The sequence below is a fragment of the Dryobates pubescens genome, chromosome 5 (assembly GCF_014839835.1).
Source record: "Dryobates pubescens isolate bDryPub1 chromosome 5, bDryPub1.pri, whole genome shotgun sequence".
NCBI lineage: Eukaryota > Metazoa > Chordata > Aves > Piciformes > Picidae > Dryobates > Dryobates pubescens.
In genome coordinates, this window is record NC_071616.1 from 29,089,125 (window position 1) to 29,101,310 (window position 12,186).

General features: G+C 44.4%; 1 protein-coding gene across 2 annotated transcripts in view; it reads left to right on the forward strand.

Moving 5' to 3' along the window:
- The first annotated feature begins 156 nt into the window (after window positions 1-156).
- The window catches only part of ITPK1 (inositol-tetrakisphosphate 1-kinase), a 129,804-nt gene continuing 117,774 nt past the window's right edge, over window positions 157-12,186 (forward strand). Inside the window, exons 1-2 of one of the 2 annotated variants that reach the window (XM_054161897.1) lie at window positions 157-421; window positions 773-948. In XM_054161897.1, the coding sequence (XP_054017872.1) occupies window positions 854-948 (95 nt within the window). In that variant the 5' untranslated portion in view covers window positions 157-421; window positions 773-853. The remainder of the gene's footprint in view (window positions 422-772; window positions 949-12,186) is intronic. The other variant, XM_054161898.1, reaches the window with a different exon arrangement.

Consider the following 12,186-nt stretch of genomic DNA (forward strand, 5'->3'; position numbering starts at 1 on the left):
GATGCATAGCAGAAAGCGGCGAGGGCGGCCCAACCGCGCGTGTCCTCGGTGGGGCTGGAGCCGCGCTGGCACCACCCTCCGCCAGCTGAGCCAGGGCGGTGCGGCTCCGCTTGCCCCCTGCTGGCGGCGGGGTGGCAGACGGGCGCCGTGCCCGCAGGGCGGGCGAGGCCCCTCCATAGGAGCGGGGCCACGGAGCGGCGGGTGTGTCCTGTCGTTGCTCGCCCACCCACTCGCCCGCCCCTGTGCTGTGGGCTGGGAGCAGGGAGAGGAGGAGACGAGCTGGAGGAGGAGGAGGAAGTGGAGGCGGCTGCGAATAGCGGGCAAATGGGGAGCTGAGCGGCTGCAGCAGCACCGCGGCCGCGCAGCAGCAACAGCAGCAGCAGCAGCGGCGGACGGGCATAGAGGCGAGCTCGGCGGCGGGGTCTGTGTGGCTGGTGGCGGCCTGGGAGAGGGGTGGTGGGGTGCGGCGGTGATTGCCGCTCGGCGAGCAGCAGAGGTGGCATGCCTGCTCGGCTGGCCGCCCTACGGCTGGCAGCAGACTGGCGGGGACAGAGGCTTCCCTGCCGGCAGAGGCACCTTTGCTGCACGCTTCGGTGAGCTGCCTGCCCGATGTGGGGAAGGCCTGTCTGGGGCTGTACCCCGCTCGCCGGCGGCGACGGATGCTGCGCCTGGTTCGGTACAGTGGCGCGGCGCAGCGCGGGCGGGTGGGGGGGTAGCGCCGAAGTCCTCTGTGAGCAACCGACTGATTTTCCTTTCTCTTCTCTTATTAAAGCTGTTGCTTAAAGCCGCCGGGCTGCTCCGTGGGCTTATACCCTTCCTGGCGGGGCGGCCGCCACCTCTCCGGGCCGTCAGTATGCAGACCTTTCTGAAAGGGAAGCGGGTGGGCTACTGGCTGAGTGAGAAGAAGATCAGGAAGCTGAATTTCCAGGCCTTCGCCGAGCTGTGCCGGTAAGGAGGCGGCCCCCACCGTGCCGCGGGGAGCGCCGGGGCGGCGGCCGAGGGGTGGCGGCGGCGGCCCCGGGATGGGGCCGGGCCGCTCCGAGCTCGGCCGTGGTTTGCGGCGGCCGTCGGGCGTTTTGTTCTCGGTGTGTGATTTCCTATAGCTGGCTCTGTTCGCCAAGACCAAGGGGAGTCAGGGCTGGCTAGCGTCTTCCAGGCGCCTTGTTCTGCGCCCGCAGGGCCGCCGCCGAGGTCTGCCTTCTGCTCACCTGGGCAACTCACTCCCGGGAAGCTCGGGCCAGGGCGATGTGCATCGTGTGCGTGCATGAGGGCCCGGCACTGGCCTGGTCTGCTGCTTGGTGACATTTCTGTCACTGCTTCTCAAGTCTCTAATATTCCCAGTAAAATAGTAAGGTCCATGAAACTCCCAAATGAGACTAAGATTCAGAGCTGAAACTGAGTTATTAGCAAGAGTCAAATGACTGAACATTTCTTGATGTGGTGCAAACCCACATAAAATTAGGGTATACAACCCCCTGAATGAGCTTGTATTCACTTGAGAGATGAACGAGATGTCTGAAAGTGGTATAACTGCATCTATTTTCTGCAGTCCCAGAGGTAAAGGTTAGTTTGATAAGCTGTAATTAGACTTTATCCAAATAGCTTAGAGGATAATATATCTACTTTATTACACAACTTTATTATTTAAGTGGAAGTATAAATTCCAGGTGGGTCCAGGATCTTGTGACACATATACGTTACAGCTTCTGATACTGAATAACAGCATTTACTTATTACTGTCTAATAATGTTTGTGACAAGTGTATGAACTAAATTTTGATAACTGAAAACATTCTCAATGACCCATGTTCCTAGTTTCTGTGAAGTTTGTTTAAACTTTGCAGAATATATTTTACAAAGCTTCAAATACATTTTATTAAACCATGTCGTGCTAGAAACACCAGTCCTTGTGAAATTTATGTTGGCAGCGCTTACTCTTTTCTGTGAAGATGGAGGCAGAGGAAACAAAACTATTTCGAGAAAGCGACAGGAGCTTTTACATCAGCTCGTATTCTTGGCATTCTGTGTTCTCTGTCAAACTTCAGCAAAACTTGCCAGAGTTTCCTAAAGCGTAGAAAAGGCCACACATTCTGCTTTAATGGATTTTAAAATTTCCTGTGCTTCTCCAAGTAAAATAATTCTAGGTGAATAATGCTAGGCTTTGACCTTGCCTAAGAGATTTTCAGTTGGGTTTTGTGATGCTCAGAAATACACTTTGACCTCTAATAACCCTAAGAAAAATGTCGGTTTTAGGAGCTTGAGGTTTGGTACACGCTTTTTCATGCCCAGAAGCAAAGGCTGATCTCAAAAAAATGCATAAAAAGCTTTTTGTAATGATTTGTCTTTCATTCTCCATATTCTTATGGTTAGAAATCTCCAGAACTGACTTTCTGTTCTTCACCGTCCTTGTCTGTCTTTGCTTCAGTTTTCTCTATTTCAGAAATTCATTACTTGCGTTGCGTAACACAGATCTGCAATTTCTTTGTATACTGTATGCTGTGAAAGTTGACCCCAAAGTCTGTGTCTTGCTACACTTCACGAATTTTTTGCTGAAAATGAGGCTGCCTCATTCCAGGCAGGCTGCACTCACTCTGAATAGCATTTGCAGGCATTGGATAGATATGTCTGTTCCCTCATGCTTTAATATTTTTAAAAGTTTAAATATTCGCCTTTCTGTTAAAGGTGAGTTAAGTATTTGGTTTAAAGATCAGTACAGTCACTGATACCTTGGATGCTCTCTTTTGCTTCCTAGTAACTTCCATTGACACCAGTGGGAAGCTGCATTCATATAGGCAAAGATTTGAAGAACTTATGTGTAGTATCTCTTTGGTTGCCTGTGCGTTTGTAAGTTTTTGTTGCCGTAGAAAAAGTGGTGCCAGGCTTAACATACATCTTAGCAGAAATATTGTGTATGGTAGGAAATAAAGCCAGTGGACTCATTCCTGTAGAGTGATTCATACATTAGCCTGGACTATGTGTGTATCTGTGTACTCTTTGTACTTTATGGTGACTGTTACTTGGAATTTATGTGCTTGTTGCCTAGGGATATACTTTCTGGATGACTACAAAGTTCACTTTTGTTCGTATGGGTTTTCGATGAAGCAGTTGTATAATCCAGGAAAGTAAGGGAAGCCTCCTAATGAGCTCTTGAGGCATGCTGAGTATCAGGAGTATGCTAGGATGAGAAAAGTTTTCACTTTGCAGTCTGCTGTGGCAACCAATTCTAGTGTAAAGCACTGGTGTCTAAACAGATCATGGACAGACATTTCAAAATCTGTTTGACCTGTAGCAGCTGAAATGCTGTTATATTGTCCTAGTTGAAATGAGATGTGAGTGGACCAGGTGCCGCTTTGGGGGATAGGCATTTCTGCCCCACAAAGGCTGGGCAGTAGCTTAAAATACTTTCCTCATGTTTATATCTATCTTTAAAGTGAGCCTTAGGCTGCTGGGTTTCAATGAGCTTCTCTCTTAATCTTTGGCATCTGAGTTTTTCTAGTTTGTTACCATACAACTTATAGTCACTTGTGGTTTTCAGTTCTACGCAGCAACTCTTTTTTCTACGTAAGCTGTTAGACTTCTATGTTCCTTTCTGTCATAGTTTCAGTGGGCACAAGAGTCTGTCTCAGTCTCGCTGATACATGGGCATTCCTGTGTGAGATGTGGTATGGAGTTGAACTCTCCTGTGCAAAACAGGGCATTTGGTATAGGCTTCTTATCTCATCAGTGAATTTATTAGTTGAGAGGCAATTGAAGAAACTACTGCTGCCAAGTTGTCCTGTGCTTTTTTAGTAAAGCTGCTAGGATACCATGATTTATGTTGAAATTGCTATTATCTGCGTGCTAGCATATATGTTGCAGCTGTATTTCCCACAGTAGGGCCACTTATGGGACTCCACTGTGCAAATATCAGTTTTGGTGCTTCTGAAGTAGACTTTCCTGTGAGTCTTTATGTTCAGCTCCACCAAGGTGATGGCATGATCTCATAGCTTTAGGCAGCTGGCTACTGGTGAAATATAAAATATCCATAGCCTGTTAAAAAGTAAGACAAGGCTTCTAGGGACTCTTAACTGAGAATTTAGGAGCCTGTGATGTAAGCATGTAGTTCTGACATTGTCACGTGTCCCTGCCACTGCTGAAAGGAACAGTTCCTTCTTTCTCTAGCTGCTCAGCTTTGTCTTCTGTTTAAGGCTAAGTTTAGTGGTTATGCAGTTGGCAAAGACTCTCAGTCCAGTCAGTTCCCTGCTCATCACATTGACCTTGGAATGGTTGTTGCAGCGCAGGTGCATGAGCACTAATACAAGGTTAGAGAAGTAGAGATGCCCTGTTCCATTACAGAGATGACAGAGCTGTGTTCTGAATTGCAGGTGGTGGTAAAGACTCTTGGATACCCGTATTACCCTTTTGTAAAATATGCATAGATGTACTGCCAGGTCTCTCTGGACATTGTGAATCAAAAGATTTCCATTCACATTATACAAAGAGCGGCGGTAGTACAGAAGAACGTGTGTATCTCTTCAGAAAATGAGCTTTGTGTGTTTGGCACCAGTTGAGATTAGTGAGGTGCAGCCACTTAAAAATGTCCATTTGCTTTATAAAAGCCTCACTTTCCTTGGTGGTTGTCATCTGTTGGCATAGTCTCTTCTGGGAGGCACAGAGATGAGGCAGTAAGGTTATGGCAATGTGACTAAGTCACAGTGATATGAGGTGAAGTTAAATATGCTTCATCCAAGAGGAGGCAAATTAAATTCACCTCATGCTGAATGGTAAGCTACTTCTCAGTTGTGGGCAATAGCATTCACATGTGAAACTCTAAAGTTTGCAAGGCAATGTGGTAGCTTTTCTGTGTAGCTATATGCATGATGAGTCAGAATTTCCTCTTTCCAATGTGTGGAGAATGAATAGTAAAGAAGTTGGGGAGTTGCCTGAAGATGTGATCTGTGTCATGATAAATCCTGCAGTTTGACAGAGGAACTGACCTGGTTTGGGTCGGAGCAGAGCAGATTTGCTTTGGTAGTATTGCTTTTTGGCTTTGTCTGTTCTGGGTGGCTGCACTTTCTGAGGTTGGTGGCATACTTTTGTGGGCAGTATCTGCTTCTGCTGGTGGTGGCATGTGGTGCTTCTGGTTGGCACCAAAGATTGGTGTGCAGGCTGGGGTCACTGCTGGGTTTTGTGTGCTATGTTGTGGGTGGAGGCTGCGCCTGCAGGGAGGAGTGACCAGTGTGGGCGGCTCTGGGCTGAACAGCAGGGTGTTCTGTTCTGAACACATCACGTTCAATGTGAGGCTGGGGTGTCGCAGGAGTTGGGCTCTCTTTTTCAATGACTGGTACTCTGGGAGGGCTCTGACCATTCTGCCTTCGATCCTGATCCATGAGTCCCTGAATTTGATTCCTATCTGCCACTGAGTTGAGTCTGGGACTTCTCCACCAGTGGTGATGTCACAGTGATGTATTTGCCACTGGGGAGTTTGGTTCAATATTGGCTTTTTTATATATATATATATATATATATATATATATATATATTTTATTGTTATTATTTTCATTAAAGTAGTTTTAGTTTTCCAATCCATAAATCTTTCTCCCTTATTCCTTTTCCCTTCCCCTTTGGGAAGGGAAAGGAGTTCCTAAGAGAGCATCTGTCACTAATTTAGTGGCTGGCCCAGCCCTAACTTTGACAAGAACTGTGCTTGTACATCTTAATGTCCACCTGGATTATTTATGATCAGGTTTTATTGTACTGCATTTTTCATAAAAACAGGGTGAACGTCTGGGAGGAAAAAGTAATCAGGAAATTACAACAATTCCAAGAAAATCAAATTCTCTCCACAAAAGAAAATGGAAGTGAGGTAGTTCAGAAGGCCTTCTAGTACAGCCCAACTGTAGTTTTTAGTAAGCAAGCCAAATCATCACCTTCCTTCTTTAGGAGATCATCTGTGGCAAATTGATAGTGTTCACTGACACAGAAGAAGCTGTGCCTTCTTGCTCTGGTTTGGATTCCCAGGTGCTGCCCACTGCTGAAGACTCTTCTGAAACTTGATGCAATGTTCTTTAATTGCTACCTGCATCAGTTCAACAGGTCTTGGGTTTATGCAAGGGAGTGTACTTTTCTTTAGGTAGAAGTAGCTCCTGTTAGAACATACATCACCTGTCCTCAAGAGCACTTCGGTATGAGCGGTCACTCTGGTGATATTTTTTGTTGGTTTCTTTGGTTGTTTGTATTTGTTTATGGTTTTGTGCTTTTCTTTTGCTTGGTTGGGCTGTTTTGTGTGTGGTTGCTTTTTTGAAACCAAGTTATGGTGAAGCTGTTTTGATACTGGATCAATTTGATGACATAGCAACCAATGATTTTTTTTCCCCTACCATATTATTAGTATGGCTAATTGAATGCCTCGTTTAAATGTCTGTGTGACTCAGACTTGGTGTTTTTTGGGTGTTTTTTTTTGTTTGTTTTAAAATTAATTGTTGAACTTCTGCCCCTTTAATTTTTGTGATAGACAGCACATGTGAGAAGCTACTCTGCTTAGTAAATGTAGCATGAAATGGTAAGTGCTGTTGCAGATGCTGTAAATCTGTATGTCTCTTTCTCCTCTAAACTTTATTTGTGGTCTTATGTGCCATGCCTGTGCACAAGACCCTAAAGATGAGATTTAAGAACAATGCTGGTTTGAGGGTATTAAATTAATCTGTTTCTTTATATAGCAGTCCATGGATGTACTGCATATTTTTTCCAGGGGATTTTCTTTAACCCCATTTCCCCACAAAAACCCCTAAATACTGCTTTTGTTAAATGTTTGGCTTGTTCCAGTTAGTTTTTATAGCCTAAAAAAACATAAAAAGAAAACGTGTGTTGATCAATAGTTCCCATTGTTGCTTGTGTTAGTCTGAAATACTATACCCCAAGAAGTAACTGGGTGCTGGGTAGGTGGGTAAGACATCAGCTCTAACAAAGACTTAAAACTAAAACTGACCTCCTGGTAAAAGTTGTTCTAAGACATGAAAAGTGTTTGTGATAGTAGCAAAACACCCTTATATTTCTTGGTGGAGAAGTTGTCTATGTTTCTGGGTTCCTACTTCTTCCAGGAGTCTGTAGAGAAGACTTGACATGCCAGAAGTGGATATATGTGTGTTTTCCTAGTCTCTGAGAGCACTTACTGGTAGGCATCCTTCTTGGAAAAAGCTTGCAGAACCATTTAATGGAGCTCCATTTAACATGGAGCACAGCCGCTCAGCAGTGACCATAACAATCACTCTTTCATAGCCACTTTGTTTCATGGTCTAGCAATCATTTACCTCAGGTTCAGGAAGTTTGCGTCTTCCTTACGGTACATCCTTTTACCACAACCTGTTTGAACTGATATGCGGCAAGGACCAATAATAGGCTTGGTCAGGTGGTGGCTCTTCAGCAAAAGATCTGCATTCTTTTGCACGTTGCAGGCTGAATATGAATTGACAGTGTTAGCAACAAAAAAAGTGAATCCTGGGGTACATAAGTTGGAACCAGGCTTTCAAGGCACGTGAAGTAATGCCTGTGTTCTGCACAGCACTGATAAGGTTGCTGCTGTAGTAGCCTCACCTATTTGCTTTGGTTTGGGGCACCACATTTCGAGGAAAAAGCAGGTCAGAAGGAGACTGCCTGAAGGAGAGCAGTGAGAAGGATCAGAGGCCTTGAAAATACAGTGTATTGTACTGTGTTACTCAATCTAAAGAAGAGGAGGCTGGAGATGGATCTTTGGACACCGTAAAAACCTGTTACAGGAAAAAAAAACCAAGGGGTGAAACCCCAGTCAGCCCTGAACACAGTCCCCCTTCCCCCCAAAAAAACCAACCAACCAAACCCAACAAAACAAGTGTATTCTCCAATTCCATTATACACAGAACAAAAAGTAGTGGCCTTATGTTGTGGCAAGAAGGAGGGATGATAAATAAATGGGAAAGATAGTGGGATTGTCTAAGTAGGCAATGGAATATCTCTCAACTTCTAAGACTGGCTTGGACAAATATGCTTGGCATGGCATGGGCTTATGCCCTATTTTCAAGCCAGAAGATGTTGACCTCTCCTGAGGTCACTGCCATCTCTGGTTTGGTTCAGGCACCTTTTGCACTGTTATAAATGTGTGCAGCTTTTTGGAATATATAGGCTCAGCCCAAGGGGGGTGTCCGAGGTGACAGAGTGTTTGCTTTAATGTGCTGCACCTGGGAACCACTGATTGACAGTGTATCCCCTGATACTAACCATATAATGTGCCAACAGCATCACAGTTGACACTTCTTGATGAATTGACATTCTTGAACAGGTTCCAAACAAACAAGGAAGTAGAGCGCGTGAAACACGCTAAAATAAACATGTAAATAGACAGAATAAGCACCTGTGCTGGGCATGTCTGTGCCATAATGCTGTGGAACAAATCCTCTTCTGCCTGGTTATCATCTTTTTCTCATTTTTATGGTCAGTCCTCGAATCAATAGTTGGTTTTGTACTGATGGAATTTAACTCTCATGACAAGGAGTTAACGCCTTTTATATGATCAAGGAGGAAACTGCTGATACTTTCATACTGCCCAAATACTGCACAAATACTAATTAAAATTCTCTCTCTGCAGAGAGAAATCCTACTCAGAGCATGGCTTTTTAAGAATGGCTTTCAAAATGACTGAGTTTCATTGAAGGGGGGTTGTCCCTTAGTTCCAAGTAAAATGCCTTCAGTTATAATTCTCTTTCCTCTCAGCTGCAGCACTTAGGCTGTTTTGGCCACAGTGTGATTGCCATTCATACAAATTCTGTCAAATAATTCCTGTGAATTGGGAACCAGTGCAGGAATCCACTCTTTTCCACAGCCAGGCTACTAACTGTGTGGACAGAGGCTATTGCACTCATTGAGTTTGCTCTGAGGGTTCCCAGGATTCTGATCTGTAGAGTGGAGAGTCATGTTTCTAAATCTAATGATGCTTTAGGGAAGTAATTGGCAGAGCCAGGCCCTGAACTTGGAAGCAGATTCAGTTCATGTTGAGCTGTTTAATCTTCTCTGCTCAGATGCCAGTTAGTGAAGTTTTATGTCTCATTTTGTCTTGTCACATACGGCTGAGTCATGCTTGCTTGCTTGGAAGAATTTGAAGTTGGTCCTTCCTCTCAAAAAACAGGCTTTCTCTTCATCACATTCCACACAGGCTTTTCTTCCTCCTTGTCAAGTCATCTTTGGTTCTTCCTCTCTGTAACACATTGGTTCTGCATGCTTGGTCTGGGTTGTGAAACTGAATTCTCCATGATGCTCCCAGCAGAAGAGGAAAAATACTTGAATGAGACATGTCTGTAGTAAAAGAGAATATACTGAATCTTGATCTGAGAATCTGGGATGCTCCTGGACATCATTCATAAGCCCCATGTTGGTCCTGTCAGACCACACCACAAAGGAGCATGCACATCAAGGCTCTCCTTGAAGAGTGCTGCTGGGCTAAAAGAAACCTAGTTTGAGTTGAATGTTTTGACCATAAGAAACACAGTTGTGTTTTTCTCAAGCTCTGTTTTAAAGTGCTTGTGACTTTCTGCTGTGTAATTTTCCCCCTGATACTAGGTATGGATCAGTGCATGTTAGCAGTGTGATGTGTTCTATTGCAGCAGGAGGAAATAGTTCAGAGAATTCTTTGAAAACAAGACATTTGTCATTGCATGTTTTAGTGCTTAGTAATGATTCTGCCTAACCTTGATAAAGTTATCTGCATGTCGAGGCAGCTGGTTAATAGCTGATAGAACAAGCGATGTCTGGGGTGATTAATGGCACTGGAAGGAAATGATATGATAAAGGTCCACTTGTGACATGCCACGCCTGCCCCATCTGCAGCCACAGTGCTGCACTCTGAAATGACTTCTGTGGTTAAAAGAATTGGTGTAATGACTAAACTTGTTCCTTACCTTGTGAGCCTGGTTTCACTACAAAAATGGAAGGTGTCATCGTTTGTATGGGTGGGCTACTAAACACTGCATGTTTCATCAGTATGCTATATTTTAGTGAGTCCAGCACTGGCCACTTATCCCCAGTCAAATATGTTATTTTTCAGGCGTGTTTCAGTGGGAATCTTTCTTATTTTCTTGTAGATAGAACCCAAACCACAGAAAAAAATGTAAATACTGATAACTCCTGCTCTTTAGCTCTCTCTGCATGTCATACAGCTATGAATAGGTGCTTCTTTGTTAAGGAATATGCAGTTCCTTTGTGTTACAAAAACTTGACTCTGTTCAGGAGATTTTACAGGCTGAAGATCCAGCCCTCTCTGCCAGCTGTCATTGGAGTTTGGTACGAGTGCAGCCACTATAGGCTCTCCTTGCTGCCATTTCAAGGGTAAGAGGGTGGTGTGGGGTAGTGGCAAGGTTATTCCTGTACAAGTTCATTAATTTCATAGGAGAAGCAGGTGCTTCATAGGTGCTTTCATAGGAGAAGCAGGAGAAGCACCTGCTTGCAGGTGTTTTGGTTGACAGGCCAGCTGAAGAGCATGAGGCCAGCCAAACAGATCTGAACATGGTCAGCCAGGACCTGAGTGATGGTCGTAGCAGATGCTCCTAGAAATTGAGGCACAGAACAAATGTGCTCATCTTCCCCTTGGCAGATCCTTTTGTCAGTCACTGGTATACAGACTTTGGCAGCAAATTATGTCCATAGTACTATATTTAATAGCCAGAGATGGATCTGCCCCACACAAACCTTTTATTACAGTTTGGAGCTCACTTTCATTCCTTCCATCATAAGAATGTAAGGAAGCTATCAGCACATGTTGGCTGTTGACTGGTTCCTCAGAGGGTAAAACATGACCAAATATAAAGTTGCTTATGCTGTGTTGTGGGGTGTTTTTCTTGGTGTTTTGTTTGTTTGTTTTAAACCAGTAGAGGAACAAGCATTACTTTTCTTTAAATGTATGTATACAGGTACATTTTACCAAAAAAAAAAAAAAGAGCACCCTGGCTCTTGACTGAATAAAAAAACCAAATGAATCATTCCAGTCAAGGTCCTGTAAGAAGTTCAGAAGTCAAATGTTCTTTCCTGCTAAAAATTCTTGCAAAAGAGGGAGGAGGAACTAAAATGAGGGCGCAGCTTAGGAGCCGTCTTCTAACTTCATCTAGTGCCTGCTAATCTGTGATTTACCATCCACAGCAGAGAGTTTTGTGGCATGTAGAAGGCCCTTGTAATTGAAGAAAGTGTCCAGATTCACATTTGCTGCCTGACTGGGTTAAGTAGTAATGTAGAAGGGGAGCACTCTCCAAGAGTGAAGTGCAGTAGGAGTGCTGCAGTAGTAACAGAAGCCCTGTCTCTGCAGCATTAATGGCAAATACATACTTTTCAAATAAAGTCTGCAAGTTTCTTGTCTGATGCTGAAAGCATTGAATTTTTCTGCTCTTTGTTTTCATTCTGTTAACGCTGCCTTTCTGTAGTTTCAAGTATGGCTTTGAGAGCTGCTTCAACTCAGCAGTCTTTCACACTGGTGTCTAAACCAGATTTTTCTTTGCGGGTCAGTCTTTAAGCCCAGAGTTGCATGCACGCCGACCAGCTAAATGGTTTTAGAGTTACTGTGCTGTCTGGCACAGGTGCATGCCGGCAATGTGTTGACTTGTGATGTTTCCATCGTGTGGCTGAAGTGTTAGTGTCCTGTGAGATAATTTGGGTAAATCACATTATCAAGAGGCTTTACAAGGCCCCCTGGTGTGATAGAGCTGTGTGTGAAGCTCAGCATTCAGATAGGCTTGCTAGTTGGAGGGGTGGGAAGAGGAGGATAGAGGGAGCTTGTTCTGAGGTTGCCCGTGGTGCTGCTCTTGTTTTGCCGACAAAGAGGAGCTGTCAATCTGGCAGTTTTCAGGCACTGAAAGAAACTCCTATAAAAGTGTATGTAAAAGTGTATGTGAAGGAGGACAGGGGAAAAGAAACTAAACAAGTCTACTATTCTGATGAAAGGCTGATGGAAAAAGAGAATTCCAATTGCTGACCTGCACCCTGTATCCGGCAGAAAAGGTGAAGGCATAAAAGGGGAGAAATACTGTTGCCAGCGCACTGGGTCGGAGTACCATGTGCTGTGTAAAGAGCATGTGATGATAAAATTGAGTGGGACCCTTTGTCACTCAGTTTTCTTTTTCAAAACTGCTGCCTTTTAAAATTTCTGTAATCTGTGGAGAGAAAGTGGTTTGTGCCACACTTTTAGCTGTTCCTT